Source organism: Sciurus vulgaris (genome assembly GCF_902686455.1).
Source record: "Sciurus vulgaris genome assembly, chromosome: 3".
Classification (NCBI taxonomy): Eukaryota; Metazoa; Chordata; class Mammalia; order Rodentia; family Sciuridae; genus Sciurus; species Sciurus vulgaris.
In genome coordinates, this window is record NC_136463.1 from 82,228,372 (window position 1) to 82,243,945 (window position 15,574).

Below are 15,574 nucleotides of genomic sequence, written 5' to 3' on the forward strand. Positions count from 1 at the left end.
CCCATCTTTTGAATTTTTTATTTGGTCACCCTGTGTTTGATTTCTAAGCCCTCTGTTTTATTCTCTGATTGCTCCTGGATTGCAGCATCCTGTCTGTATCTTGTGGCCATGATCTTTCCTGTCTCTCTGATGATATTCCCAAGAGTCATTTTTGTTCAAGTTCCTTCTGCTCCCGGCATGGTCTGTTTCCTGAGTTCCTTTTCTCTGGTTGTTTTGTTTCTAGTCTTTTATGTAATCAGTGGTCAGTGACTTTAGCTGAGTCACTTTGGAACTGACCAGAGGCACTGAAGAGGGGCTGGGAGATTGGGTTGAAGTGGCCACTGTGTTGAGGGATCCCCAGCACTGTTGTCCTAAAGTCCCTTGTCTGGAGCTGTTCAGTTCCTCCAGAAAAGAATCCTTCAATGTTTTGGGTGTGGTGGAGACTAAGGGACTGGAGTAGGGGTAGAAACTAGGCTACCAGAGGTTCCAAAGCTGCGCGGCTTGGGGGTGAGGGCTCTTACCATCCAGTGTACAGACACACATCTCCCTTAGAAATAGATGTGGGTCACATGTGGAACTTAAAAAGCCTGGGTGCAATGGTATGTGGCTGTAGCCCAGTTACTCAGGAGGTGGAAGCAGGGAGATCACATGAGCCCTGGAGTTCAAGGTCAGCCTGGGCAACCTTGAACTCCATCTCAAAAAAATATAAAATGGGGCTGGCCATGTGGCTCGGTGGTAGAGCACTTGCCTAGCATGTGTGAGGCTCTGGGTTCATCCTCTGCACTGCAAGAAAAAAATCAGTAAGAACAAATAAATAAATTTCTACTAGCCACAGTAAATAAAATAAAAAGAAACAAGTGAAAATAATGTTTTATTTGACCCAATGTAACCAAAAATAAGATCGTTTTAATGTTTAGTCAATATAAAAATTGTTATGACATATTTAGTCATAGATTTGTACCAATGATTTTTTTGGTACTATATCTTAAAAATCTGGTTTCTAGTTGGGCACAGTGGCACATGCCTGTAATCCCAGAACCCGGGAGACTGAGGCAGGAGGATTTCAAGTCTGAGGTCAGCCTGGGCAATTTAATGAGATCCCCATCTCAAAGTAAAATTTTTTAATGGGCTGGGGATATAGCTCTGTGGTAGATGCTCCTGACTTCCAGCACATTCCAATTGGGACCAGATACTTATCAGGGCTTTGATAGCCACATGGCTACCTCCCACCCTCCGCTGGACAGGATCCCCAGTTCTCCTGGGCTCAGTTTCTCTAGAAAATAAACTCTTCAGGGAATATACACAGCTGTTTGGCCTCAGGCGGGTAGTCATGGGCCTCGGGTGGTCATCTGTTTCTTATCCACACTACCAAACCACCCTGCATTCCAGCCCGCCCTGCCTCCTGGGCACTCAGCCCCCAGGGACCTTCCCAACAGCATCACTGAGGCAGCGTCTGAGTTTCAGCTCTCCACACTGGGGCACCAGTTGTCCTTCCTCCACTGGCTTTCCCTGTTCCTTGTGGGGACACCTCTTGACCACCCCACCCTTCCTTGTCTTTGTGCTTATTCTTTTTTTAAATATTTTTTTTAGTTGTCAATGGACCTTGATGGACCTTTATTTTATTTCTATGTGGTGCTGAGGATGGAACCCAAGGCCCTCCACACACGAGGCAAGCACTCTGCCACTGAGATACATCCCCAGACCCTGTTTCTGTTTCTTTGCTGTCATTTTGGAGGGGCTTCAGGAAATATAGAAATAAATATATAAGTTCAGTTTGCCATCTTTAAACGGAAGTCAGGAAATGTTCCCTGTATTTGATCTTTTAAATTCATGGACATTTTCTCTTGTCCAGTCCAAAATGTATTTTGTATCAATATGGCAGTGATAGTTTACATTACCAATTAGATGTCTGAACTTTTTATAAACCAATATTTTAATAAAAATCAACCCTAGTTCAAAAGGGGGTACCCATCCACTGCCATCACAGGCTCCATGATTCTGCCCAGGGGTCCAGTCTCCTCTGTCCTCTGCAGAGGTCCTCTGGAGTCTGACCCACGCTCCTAAGAGACTCCTAACCCCAAGTAGCTTTCAGGATCCATCCAATCCTACCTCCACTCCCAGAGCATCCTAGCACCCTTGAAGAATGTGGCTACACATTGACACAGCATGGCACAGGATGGCAAAGGGGTTTCTGTGGGAACCAAATTTTGGCACCTGGACTAGAGTAACTGGCTAACCTTTTCTTCAAACATCCTGCTTTATTTTGAACCCTCAGGTTCTCCAGCTGTTTTTGTTGCTTCATGGGCTATCACCAGGCACTTTCTGGAAGACTTCGGGTAAGCTATTGGAAGAAGAGTTACCAAGAATTTACAGACTGAATTCAACACGCACAAATTCCACCGCACTTGAATTGAAAAATAAAAAGTTGGTCTGTACTGAAGATGTACAGACTTTTATTCCTTGCCATTATTCCCTAAGAAATACCGTATAACAGCTATTTACTTTGTATTAGGTATTATAAGCCATCAAGAGATAAGTTAAATCGGACAGGAGGATGTGTGTAGATTATATGCAAATACTGTATGGTTTTATTTAAGGGACTTGAGCATCTGTGGACTTAGATACTGTGGAGCATCTTGGAACTCATTTCCTGTGGATACCGAGAGGCAACTGTATTTGACATTGTTCATTTCTTCAAACAGCACAGATACCTCTTTGGAGCTATCTAGAAAAGGCCTGTTGTCTCAAATTAGAGGCCACAGGCGAGTTCTCTCCAGGTGTGTTTCCAGATGGCCATGCCTGCGTCTCTTGGCCTCCTTGCCTTTGTACCCGCAGGGTTAGCTCTGTGCTTAAATCAGGGGCCAGACTGCAGGACTCCAGGCCTGCTCAGTGGAGGATGCCTCCCCCGCCTGCATGTTTAAGAGCCCCCAGGAGGAGCCGACACTTTAGAGCCCCACCCCACCATTCTCACCTCCTAGGTGTGGTGGTGACCTGGACAAACCAGAGCTCTGGTCTTGCTCTATAAAGGAGTGAGGCACAGGTGGAATAAGCCCAGGGGGCCACCTGGGGGTAGGCATGTGGGAAGCCAAGGGCAGCAAGGCAGCATGGTGGGTTGGGTGGATGAGGCTTGCGTGTGTCTTTTTTAGTCCAAATTCTGCCCAAAATGATGGTTTTAGTCTACTTTTTAAAAAAATGGGTGAATTTACTTTTTTAAGAAAAGAAATCTGGTTTGTTACAGGGTTGCACACCTGTAGTCCCAGCAACTCAGGAGAGGGAATCAGGATTGTTTGAGCCCAGAGGTCGGAGGCCAGCCTGGGCAATAGAGTAGGGCCCAGGCTCCAAATAATTAAAAAAAAAAAATAAAGATTTTCAGCCTCTCTAGAAAAAATGGAAAATTCTATTAGTATTTCTCATTTCATTTGTTGCAAAGAAAAAAAAAAAAAACAGATAACAAAAAAACAACTAAACTCTGCTCCAGAGACTAGGCATGTGCTCTCATTGACCAGGTTACCCCCCCATGCCTGATGTCCTGGGATTCTGAGGTCACAGGCCAGTCACCCTGTCACCTCACTCGCTGATGCTCTCTGCCTGGCCTCTGTTGGCAGATGAGTGTGCCACTGTGAGCCCCAGTGAATTCTGACAAGCTAGCTTTGGGGTCTTGGGGTCCCCAGTCTCTCAGGTCCCAGCAGACACCATGGAGTTAGATGGCCGCTCTCTCCCCAGCAGTGCTCCGGGCTGGCGGCAGGGGGTGGGCAGGCTCTAGCAGTGCAGGGCACACTGCTGCAGGGCTCCGGCCCCAGGCTGCAGTCTTTCATGTCAGAGGTTGCCTGGGGAGGGTGCTGGCTGGTTAGTCCCGCTCCTAACCATGCTGGCTGTCCCTGCCTGCCTCCTCCCATAGGTGCTGGGACATCAATGCCAACACTTCTATCTGGTGGGTCATTCGAGGGCCTGTGATTCTGTCCATCCTGGTGAGTGACTGTCTTCCTCTGAACTGAGGACCAATGGGACAGATGGTAACAGTGACGGGCTCATGGGGGTAGAGGACCTGGAGGCTGGGATCCCCCTAGATGCCAGTGTTCCCCAAGAAACAGTGCTGGGCTATGAGTCCTCGTTGCCTCTAACCCTGTCTTCTGGCTAGTGTTTCCCAGCCATAGGCTCCCCCTGAGAATAGCGAGGTTGAAGGGTGGGTGATTTCATTGTCCTGTAAAACGGTGCTGGAGGGGTTTGGGGAGGAGGGGAGGAGAGGAGCTGCCACGTGAGCAGATTCATAACCTCCCAGCATGGACCACAGGGTGGGAAGAGAGGCCGCCAAAGAAATAAAGGGACTCTAGGACCCACACCTATAATCCCAGAGAATCTGAAGGCCAAGACAGGAGGTTCATAAATTTAAGGCTAGCCTCTGCAACTTAGCCAGACCCTGTCTCAAAAGAAAAATCAAAAAGGGTTGGGGGTGTATCTAAGTGGTAGAGCACCCCTGGGTTCAATCCCAAGTACCACCCCCAACACACACACACACAGAAGGAGAAGGAGAAAAAGAAAAAAGGAAGGAAGGAATAAATTCCATTCCTACCCTCCAGGAAGTTATGGTCAAATGGTCAGAAAATTTAACAGATGCTAGTATTTGACCTTTTATCCAACCCAGGGCCTCATACATGCTTGGCGAGGTCTCTGCCCCTGAGATCCATTCTTTTTTTTTTTTTTTTTTTTTTTTTGTGGCGCTGGGGATTGAACCCAGGACCTTGTGCATGCACTGAGCTCTATTCTTAGATCCCTTTTAAGATATTTTAAGTGCTCATACAAAGTAACATCATCCCTAAATACAATAATCAGGAATGGGTGGCAATCAAGGGAGGCTTCCTGGAGGTGGTGATTGAGCTGCAAACTGACCAAAGGCTGTGAAACAGCAATTTTTAAAGTGTAGTTCCAGACCAGCAACTTCAGCTTTAGCTGGGAGCTTGTTAAAAATGCAGATTCTTGAACCCACACCAAACTTACTGAACCACAGCTCTTGGGATGTACCCTAAATTCTGAGAACTGATGCAGTTAGTCAGCTTTGGGAGCTTATTAGAAATGCAGACTCTCAGGCTCAGCCTAAGACCTGCCTTTTTCCAGATCCCAGGGCGATTCCCAAGCACTGAGAGTATGAACAATCTGCCCAGAGGCTGAGCAGAGTCTAGAGCTCCTGCAGGATGGGGTGGGTAGGGGTATGTCCTCCATCCTTGGCCTCCAGGAAGTGTGTTCCACCTGGACTGCAGGGGAAGATGTGAGCAGCAGGCTGTGCTGTCCTGGCTGAGGTGTCTGCAGAGTCTTCTCTGCACTCAGGTCCAGGGGACGGACCAGGAGAAGTGTATGGGAAAGTGAGACACCTTCAGCCCCCATCTCTGCTTTGTGTTTTGCAGATCAATTTCATCTTATTTATAAACATTTTAAGAATCCTGATGAGAAAACTTAGGACCCAAGAAACAGGAGGAAATGAAGTGAACCATTATAAGTAAGTGGAAAGCAAAGATGAAGGCATGCTCAGTCTGTCAGCAAGCATTTCCTGAGGACCTGCTGTTTACTCAACTGGTACCAGCTGAAAAAGAAAAGGAAAGGGAAGGGAAGGAAGGAAGAAAAAAGAAAGAAGGAAGAAGGAAGGAAAGAAAGAGAAAGGAAGGAAGGAAGAAAAAGGGAAGGAAAAGAAAGAAAAGTGGTAGATGTATTTCTAGTGTAGTGGTGGGGACGGGTCTGAATGTGAAGCCTCAGATTCGGTGGTGTGGGAAAATCATGAAATCTCAGACAGGAAACCTGGAAGCCTTAAGGCAAGGCTAGGGACCCAAATTCAGACAATCTGTGTGGCTATGCATGTTGTTCAGGAGAGAATGGCCTTAGCTTTCATCAGATTTTTCAAGTTTTTCCAAAATACTGAAGACTTTTAAGATGTGAAGGAGTGAGGTGTTAGTCTGCTAGGGCTGCCATAACACACTAAGGGCTTAAACAACAGAAACAAACTTTCTATGTTTCTGGAGGCTGAAAGTCTGAGATCAAGGTTGAATTTCTTCTGACGTGTCTCTCCGTGGCTTGTAGACGGGCCTCTTCTCGCCGTGTCCTCACGTGGTCTCTTCTCTGTGCATGGGCTTCCGCCTATGTCCAGTCTCCTTTTCTCATAAGGACACTGTTTGATTGCAGTAGGGTCCATCCTAACGGCCTCATTTTAACTTAACCACCTCTTTAAAGACCCTGTGCCCAAATACAGTTGCATCCTGGGGGGTTTAGCTTCAACATATGAGTGAGGGGGGCACAGCCTCTAGATCTCTTAAAGGCAAGTGGGCATCATGGAGGCCGGCTCCATGATCCGATGAGTCCTGAGACTCTGGCAGCAGCCAGGATTGTGTCCGACTCCCCACAATATCCCCGGGGCCGTGGGCTCTGAAGTTGGGTAGAGCTGGAGATCCAGATGAGGTTGCCAGATAAAATACAGGAGGCCCACTTACATTTGCATTTCGGATAAATAACAAATAGTTTTTTAGGACTTATGCCCCCCCAAAATATCCACTGTGTATCTGAAATTCAAATTCGACTGGGTATTTTGTAATTTTATTTGCTAAATTGGGTGACACTGATCTTGGAAGAAAACACAAGAACTTCTCCTTATAGGTATTCATTACCTAAGAAAACAAAGCCGGGCTTGCTCAGCTTATGTTGGACACAGTGGCTGTAACTCACATATACAATTTGTAAACAAAAGTTATTTGAGGGGGTGTTTATGTATTTGCAGATGAGACCGTTGATCAGAAAGTCTTGGGATAGGTCATGGGTTGGTGAGTGTTGTGTCTGAGTGCTGGGTATGTGGGAGTCAGGAATTTTCCAAAATCATGAAAACAGGAGCTGGGGACATAGCTCAGTGGTGGAACACTTGCCTAGCATTCAGGGCCCTGGGTTTGATCCACAGCACAACCAAACAGAACAAAAACAAATGAAAAGATCCAGAAAAACAAAAAAACTGAAAACAAAATAGTCTGGGGACCCTGCTGCCAAGCTCCAAGCAAATGGTACTAGATGAGTTGTGCCCTTGGTGACGGGAGAGGACTGGAGGGAGGAACACAGGAGTGACAGTGTGTCCCTGTGTCCCCAGGCGCCTGGCCAAGTCCACCCTCCTGCTGATCCCCCTCTTCGGTGTCCACTACATCGTCTTTGCCTTCTCCCCTGAGGACGCCATGGAGGTCCAGCTATTCTTTGAATTGGCCCTTGGCTCGTTCCAGGTGAGCTCCGGGGTCTGTGACGGCTGGTGAGAAGAGCAGTCTGCTGTTTCCTCAGAGAGAAGCAGAGGGTCTACATAGCAAGCCAGCTAGTGCTTCCTGACAGTCAGTGGTGGCTTGGAAATAAGGTGCCTCATCTGGTGGAGACCCAAGGGATGCAGGGATAGGACCTGTCTGTGCTGTGACCCTGAGTGGGACTTGCAGTCCCCACCAGCCAAATGAGGGTGGGAGAGGAAATTAACAGAGGCAGAGACTGACTCTAGGGACAACAAAAAGGAAAAGCCATCCAGCACCCTGTGCTCAACCCCCATACCATCTGCAGACACCCCACAGGAGGGTGAGCCCTGCGGGAGCCTGTTTCAAAGACCACGGTAGCCCCCTCTTCATACTGGGAAGTGCATAGAAAATCCCTAAACTGGAAAGTCCACAAGAGCAGCATCAGCATATTTATTTATAATCAGTTAAGAGAATTCAAGCTGTTGCCTCTGAGGAACAGGAAATGGGGGCGGGGGTGTCAGGAGGCTGTTGATTTTTTAAAAAATAAGAATTATTTGACTTTTAAAAACCAAGTGCACATGCAGCTTATTAAAATAAAATCTGATAAGAAACAAACAAACGGAGGGAGGGAAGGAAGATCACTTACCTGGAATTCTATAAGACTTTGTGAGGTTAGAAAAGGAAAGCAAAAGGTTTGGGCAGAAGGGAGTCTTCATGTAAATCCCCAGCTTTACAATGTTATTGATTAACTCAGAAATTTCCTTAAAAAAATAAGGTGATGTCACTTTTGGGAAGAACATATGGAGGACAAAAAAATAAGTAAGTAGATGAAGAGTCAGTGAAAAAAGAACATAAAGCCAGTGGAGTTCCTACCCCGAAACAAATTCAATAGAGTCCAAAAAGGTGAGAGGGGTATTCTTGTGTCGGTTTGAAGCTTCCAAGTGGCCATAGTGAGGACAGAAACGATCTGTTTCATGATTTACAGTATCACAGGATGACTGCAAACAGAGCTGTCAGTGGCAGAGTGCTTGCCTAGCAGCATGAGGCCCTGGGTTTCATCCCCAGCATTGAGAGAGAGAGAGAGAGAGAGAGAGAGAGAGAGAGAGAGAGAGAGAGGGGAGGGGAGGGGGAGGGAGAGGGAGAGGGAGAGAAAGAGACAGAGACAGAGACACAGAGAGACAGAGAGAGAAAGAATAAAGCAAACCAATAGCCCAGAGAAGTGTAGTGATTATAGCTTCTAGGGCTTGCAAAAAAATCCTCACATTGGGTTTTCCTAAAGGAGTTAGGCCATTATGTCCAGCGTAGCCTTCACGGGTGCACACATCCACCTCATCCCTGGGGTTCCATTCTAGGCAGATGTGGCCAGGGTTGGTTAGCACTTATAGGTCCCAGGGAGGACATACCACTGGGAGCATACAGTGCCTTCCCTGTGCCTTCAGATCCCACCCCAGGGTGTTCCCTCTGCCTCTTCTGAGCAGCAACTCTGCCTAGAGCCCCTGTCAATGTCCCTGACCTCCAGAGAACCAAGCTACAGGTGTAGAAGCCTCCTGGCTCGGGAGCTTTCGCCACCACTGCTCTGGTAACATCTCAGGAAGTTGGCTCCCGTGCCCCAATTCAGCAGCAGACAGACTTAAGATCCACTGGGGTAGAAGGACTTGACCTGGCTCTCAAAAGTGGGTGGTGATCATGTGGAGACCCAGATCTGCCTCACCACACGGATGGGGACTTCCTGTCCCTCAGAGTTGGGCTGTAGACTACCCACGCAAAAGCCACTCAGCTTCTCTACTGGAAAATGTCCAAGAGAAATCCCAAAGCACTTTCTTGATGTTCCCACAGAAATTTTATGAAGAACTGTAATTTTTAAGTACAGTATGTATATATCCTTATATGTATGCAGATATGTAAACAAAATACATATATGTATACATATATGAACATTTCTTCCATAAACAAAAGTAAAGAGAATAGACTGAACCTTAATGCATCTGTCCTGCAACTCAGCAATATCTATTTGTGGCCTTTCTTATTTCACTTCTATTTTTCCAGATACATCTCTCTCTCTCTCTTTTTTTTTTTCTTTGACATTGGATCTTGCTAAGCTGCCAGGCTGGCCTTTGTAATTGTGACCCTCCTGTGTCAGCCTCTCAAGTCACTGGGATTCCAAGTGTGATTCACTGTGCCTGGTTAAGGAAATCCAAGACATCATTTTGTTTTGTTTTGTTCTCTTTTCTCCCCCCCCCCCCCGCACCCCTTCCCCCATGGTACTGGAGATTGAACCCAGGGGAGCTGTACCACTGAGCTACATTCCTAACCCTTTGGTTTTTATTTTCTAATAGGTCTTTGCTAAGGTGCCCAGGCTGGCCTTGAACTTGCAATCCCCTCATCCTCCTGAGTAGCTGGGGTTATAGGCATGTGCCGCCATGCTGGGCTGACATTATGTTATTTCATCTGTGAACATTTTAATATGTATTTCTAAAAGAGCTTAGAGAACATACACAACCACACCACCATTATCCCTGTCATATACTTATTAAAACTAAAAGCATTAACTTTTTGATTGTATAAATAATACTTGCTTATTGTAGATAATTTGGAAAATAACAAAAAGTAAAAATGAAAATCAAAGAAGAAAAAGGTCTGGGGATATTGCTAGGCCCTGAGTTCTATCTCCAGCACTGCAAAAGAAAAAAAAAAAAAAAAAAGACCATTGCTTCATGTCATTAAACTTCTGCATAATCTTCATCGTTAATGATTGCATAATAACTGAAATTTAGTAAACTTGCTGGCATGTGTGAGGCCTGCCCCATCTACACTGGGGCACAGCTAACTTTTCTTCACCCAGAACTCCTGCCCTCCCCTTAACAGTGAAAATTTATCTTTGGACTCAGGGCAGGTGAGGTCTGAGTAGCCCTGGGTCTATGGGACAGGCAGCAGCTTAGCTAGACCACCAGCTCTGGGCCAAGCATGCACAGTTTATCTTGCTGGAATGCCTCTCTGACCAGGTTCCCTTACCTGTAAAGTGGGGGTCCTCCTACCTCCTGCCCAGGGCTTTAGTGAAGATTGGATGAAGAACCATGGAATCCCACAGTTACTCAGGGCAAGCTGGCTCCAAATCCAGGTCCAGTTACTACATAGCCTGCATTTACGTGCCTTTCCATCCTCTAATTGTGTGTTTAAGCCAGTTCCAACATCTGGCAATCTTGTTTCTTGGGGTCTAGGGATTGAACCCAAGGGCTCTTTACCACCGAGTTACATCCCTAGTCTTTTTTACTTTTTATTTTGAGACAGGGTCTTGCTAAATTGCCGGATGGCCTCAAATTTGCAATCTTCCTGCCTCAGCCTCCTGAGAAGTTGGGATTATAGGCGTGCACCACTGCATCCAGCTCTAGGATTCTGCTGTTCCACTACCCCAGACCTTAGGATTTGGGATATAGAGTACAATCTGGGACACAAGGCTCAGTTGATTCTAATGCACTCCCAAACTTGGAAACCTCAGCCCTGAGTAAGCATTCCTGCCATTCTGTGAGATGGGCAGCAGCTCTGGGCCAAGCACGGAGTTCCGGCCTTGCTGTTATTGCAGCAGTCATTGATGCCTGACATTCTAAAGCAAACTCGTGTAGTTTTGTCACTAACTCATTAAAATGCCAATATCTCAGGACTGGGCATGTAGCTCAGTGGTAGAGCATATGCTTACAAATGCTTAGCATGCATGTGGATTCAATCCCCAGCGCTCATGCACACACACACACACACACACACACACACACACACACACACCCCAATACCCCTGAGGAGTCATATATATTAAACCCATCACAGAGGGGCTATATCATCACCTTTGGGGGCATTGCCAATGCAGTAACTGGCTAAGGGCAGGCCTGGGTGGGAAGAGGGCTGAAAGTGATCCTCTATGTCTCTTATGAGGGAAGGAAGAGCCCTATCGGGGGTGAGGGGAGAGGCTCCTAAGGAAGGGCAGGCTGGCCCAGGTGGAGTCCTGAGAGGAGGTGAGCAGGGCATACCCTCCCCACTTCTGGCTCTCCGGGCCTCTTTGACCTGACTCAGGCACCCCAGACTGGAGTCCCTACTCTGGCAGAGCTCCAAGAACATCATCAGCTCCAAATGCCAGGGCAGGAGGGTCTAGAAAGGCCCAGACCTCCCAGGCCAGGGAACATAAAACCCTGACTCTGGAGATGCACCGTCTGTCTACTAGGCCAGAGGCCAAGTCCTGCTGTTGGCTGGCCTAGGCCTGTACATAGTTTGTTCCAAACACATATTTGTTCTTCAACGTGAATTAATCCTCCAGGTTTCACTGTCTCCAGATTCCTAGCTTAGCTTGGAAATAGACCACACTGAGTCCAGGGTCTCCCATTGGCCTGGCCCTGACCATTCCCAGTGGGATGGGGAACATACCTCAGGGTCAGCAGTCCCTGCTGTTCTCAGATGGCACACCTGATTCAGGTGACCATCCTGGTCCCTGCTGGCTAGGTTCAAGTTAGCAACTCCTAAATTACTGTTACTGATACCACATGTGTTTGAAGCACTAGATGTCAGGGACAACAGATGAAAGGGATTCAAAGTCTATGCTGGATGGTGCGGGCACAGGCAGACACACTGCAGGGGCCCAGAAGAGGTGATCCCCCTGAGACAAGGGAGATGGGTAAGTGAGCCTGGAGCTGGGGATCAGAGGACTCAGGCTGGAGGTCAGAGGAACGAGGCCAGGCCCTGCACTAATGCCTGCTCTCTCTGGCAGGGGCTGGTGGTGGCCGTCCTCTACTGTTTCCTCAACGGGGAGGTAAGTCTTCTTGGGTTGTCACTGGATTCCAGTGCACAAGCTACCCGGAGCCAAAGGGGGGAGGAGGGCTATTTGTGGAGGGGTGGGCATGTGGGCCTCGGGGCCAAAGGGCTTGACCAGTCTTTTAGGAATCTAGGCTAATAAAGAGTAGCGGATTCACCTGCTGGGCATGTTAAGACACTTTCCAGGCCCTGCCCCCTATTCTGGTTCAGCAAAATTAGATTCTGTGGTTCCAGGCTAGGGCCTGAGAAGGTGTTCTTTAACAAACACTCCAGAGGATTCTTATCCATGGGCAAGTTTCAAAAACACAGGAGAGTGCAGGCACTCTATAACCCAGGTTCCAGACTGCTCTGCTCCTTGTTCTGTGACTGATCTGGGTCACTGCCCGTCTCTGGTCTCAGTCTCCTCATAGGTGAAATGGGGACTCAGAAGTGATATCTGCAGCTCAATCTTCCAAGGCCTCAAAATGAGTGCAGACTCCCTGGGGGAGGCTCTGGTCCTGTAGAGCATTTGGGTCAGGACATGAGGTTCCAGGCACACAAAAGCCACATAATCAATGTGGGTTGAATATGGGTCTGGCACCCAAACAAAGCCTCTCCACCTTCACCGGACTTGAATGAAAATGACCTCTGATGTTTTCCAAAAGCCAAGCATCAAGCCTGGCCTCAAAGGTCTGTCTGTTCCAGTCAGGGATTATGGGTAGAGTGTCCATGGAGCAATTCCCTGTCTCCCAGGTAAATTCAGAGCTGGGGTGGCTTCATGGGATTAAGCAGCCAGTTGTCTCAGTCGGGGCTCTGGATGTTTGAGTTCTGCAGTTTGGGAAACTAACCACAAATTCTTTCTTTGGGACATAGTGTAACGAAATGGCAGGTCCAAGAGCCCAGGACAGAGGGAACCCTCAGTACCTGTGGGACATGGGGCAATGGTCTAAGTGGCCTGCAGGTGAGGGCACAGCAGGACCAGCTGGGCAGGAGTGGCAGAACTGGGTGGAGGCCCTTGGTAGTGAGCTGGGCTCCCTGTACCAGCTGCCCTTCCCTCTACAGCTGATGGCTGGTCTCCGGCAGGTACAGCTAGAAGTTCAGAAGAAGTGGCGGCAGTGGAATCTCCAAGACTTCCCACTGCGCCCCGTGGCCCTCAGTTCCTCCTTCAGCAATGGCACCAGCGGCCCCACTCATGGCACCAAGGGCAGCCCCTCAGAGCAGAGCTGGGGCATCTGCAGGGCCAGTGTCATCTGAGAGGACCGAACGATGTTGACCATGGACAGAGGTTAAAGCAGGTCCTGGGAGGGCTGAACACCGCCTTGGGACAGAGCTGTCTTGCCAGCAGACATCCTATGCTCCCCCTGTGGCTGCAAACGACCCTCCCCCAGGCCTGGGATGCCTCAGAACTGAAGTGACTTGGGGTACCATGAGGCAGGGGGGACTGGGACTTGGTCTGTGGTGCTTTTCTGGGAAAAGCAGTTCAGGGGACTAAGAAAGGAGGCAGGGAAATAAATGGTACCTGGGAAGAGATCTGCTCTATTTGTTAGTCTTTTTGTCCTGCAACACAAGAGAAAGGAATATGCCCTGACTGGCTCCCTGGCAGGAAGAGGGGGCTTCCCTGGACCCCAGCTGATTTTTAGGGACAAGCTTAGAGGCTCCAAAAACGAGAGCAATCCAGGTCCCTGGCCCAAGGCAGATCCTGTCTATCTCCCATTGTAGCTCACCTGGCTAGTAGCTCTCACCAGGGCCTTTGGGAAAACAATTAATCTGATAAAGTATCAAGGAAGACTGGGTGTGGTGGCGCACACCAGTAATCCCAGTGGCTCGGGAGACTGAGAAAGGAGGATCATGAGTTCAAAGTCAGCCTCAGTAATGGCGAGATGCTAAGCAACTCAGTGAGACCCTGATTCTAAATAAAATACAAAATAGGACCGGGGAAGTGTTCAGTGGTTGAGTGTCCCTGAGTTCAATACCTGGTACCCACCCTGGGGAAGCCCCAGGACCCTGGGCCGCTTTTAGTACCCTGACATGGTGTGAGGCTTACCTTTCTGGGTGTGTAGGGGGAAGGCACAGCAGCAAGCTCAGCATGATCCCACTACAGATGATAAACAGGTTTACCAAAGCCCTGCACCCTGCCCAAGCTATTCAGCAAGGAGATAGCAGTTTGGCCCAAGGCCTTTTACTTCAAATGTGCATGCTCAAGGCTGTCTAAGCTCTTGCCACTCACTCCCAGGCAGCGGAGGGCAGGGTCCTTCTCCCAGCCCCGCTAAGCTGGGGATGTTCGTCTCACCCTTCATTCTGGGTCTAGGTTCCCGAGAATATATCTGCACTGTCTGCCCCATGTGAGGATGAAAGAGGACAAAATATTGGAACCCTTTTACAAAACAAAGCCTAGTGCTCACAGGAAGTGCATTCTGAGGAGAAGTGGAGACAACTCCGTATAAAGAAAAAAGCATCTTGCTGGGAGGCAAGCAGCTCTAGTTCTGGCTTTGGGTGGCTCTCTTGTCCTCTCCCTGAAGATAAGCAAGCCACCTCAGCACCTTAAAGATCACTATAGGTTCCCACTTTCCAGGATAAGATCCAGCCTGTGTGATTAACAAACTCTGCTCTCTGCAAAACCAACAACCCTCAGGAGAGGTTGGGGGGTATATCTCAGCATCAGAGCACTTGCCTAGTATGGACAAAGCCCTAGCACCAGGAAACAAAACAAACAAATAAACAAACAAAAATCCTCTCAGATGATCCCCATGGACTCCCTGCATCTTGATGGTTCAACCTTGGCATCTATAGACTCTGACTGTGCATCTTGCAATATAGGTTTTTAAAAATCACCATAGAAGGATCAGGCTAGTGGCACTCCCCATAGTCCCAGCTACTTAGGAAGGCTGAGATAGGAGGATCACTTGAACCTGTGAGTTGGAGACCAATCTGGGCAACATAGTAAAAAAAAAAAAAATCACTAGAGGTAGGTAGGATACATGACCAGCCCAGGAAGAGACCTGCAGTGACAAGGGAAGGGCAGAGACCAAAAACCCACGCAATTGATAGTCACTAGAATTCACTATGTGGGAGAGGGAAGGGATCAGCCTAGAATAAAATGGGCCACAAGTTCACTTTTTCTGGGCAGATAAAAGAACTGGAAAAGGGGCAACGTGGTGAAAAAAATACAGATAGATCCCCGTCCTTCCAGCAAGGATGAAAATCTCCACTGGTTCTTGACCCCTTCTCTTCTCTTCATCCCCAGGATGGTGGTTAATCATTACACAAGGTCTGGCTGTTCTCTTCACCCCCTGTGGAGCCCAGCAGGCCCAGATATGTGCTCTTTGAAATGTGTTCTAGGATCCAAAAATGGTACCCCGAGGCTGCAGACATGCAAGTGTGCACAAGTGCACACACACAGGCCTTGGGAAGGACGGCGTGCTCCCCATTAGCTCATCCCTTCTGGGAGGGCTTGCTCAGGGAAGGATTCTGATGGGAAGAGCCCCCAGAAGGAGCAGCCAGTTTCTAGAAGCTGGGGTTATCCAGGGATTGTGTGGGTCCCACAAGAATAGGGGAGAAATCAAGTCAAATAGTTTGAAAGCCCATTA

The 15,574-nt window shown here is 48.2% G+C and overlaps 1 protein-coding gene across 16 annotated transcripts in view; it reads left to right on the forward strand.

Moving 5' to 3' along the window:
- Nucleotides 1-15,483, forward strand: part of SCTR (secretin receptor) — a 68,101-nt gene extending 52,618 nt beyond the window's left edge. For 7 of the 16 annotated variants that reach the window (XM_079133842.1, XM_079133827.1, XM_079133828.1 and 4 more), the window contains 7 exons: nt 2,255-2,315; nt 3,878-3,947; nt 5,379-5,470; nt 7,094-7,220; nt 11,965-12,006; nt 12,861-12,948; nt 13,050-15,483. In XM_079133842.1, the coding sequence (XP_078989968.1) occupies nt 2,255-2,315; nt 3,878-3,947; nt 5,379-5,470; nt 7,094-7,220; nt 11,965-12,006; nt 12,861-12,948; nt 13,050-13,402 (833 nt within the window). In that variant the 3' untranslated portion in view covers nt 13,403-15,483. Of the gene's footprint in view, nt 1-2,254; nt 2,316-3,877; nt 3,948-5,378; nt 5,471-7,093; nt 7,247-7,989; nt 9,396-11,964; nt 12,007-12,860; nt 12,949-13,049 lie in introns of those variants that run through there. The other 9 variants (XM_079133837.1, XM_079133835.1, XM_079133838.1 and 6 more) reach the window with 9 other exon arrangements.
- The last annotated feature ends 91 nt before the right edge of the window (nt 15,484-15,574 follow it).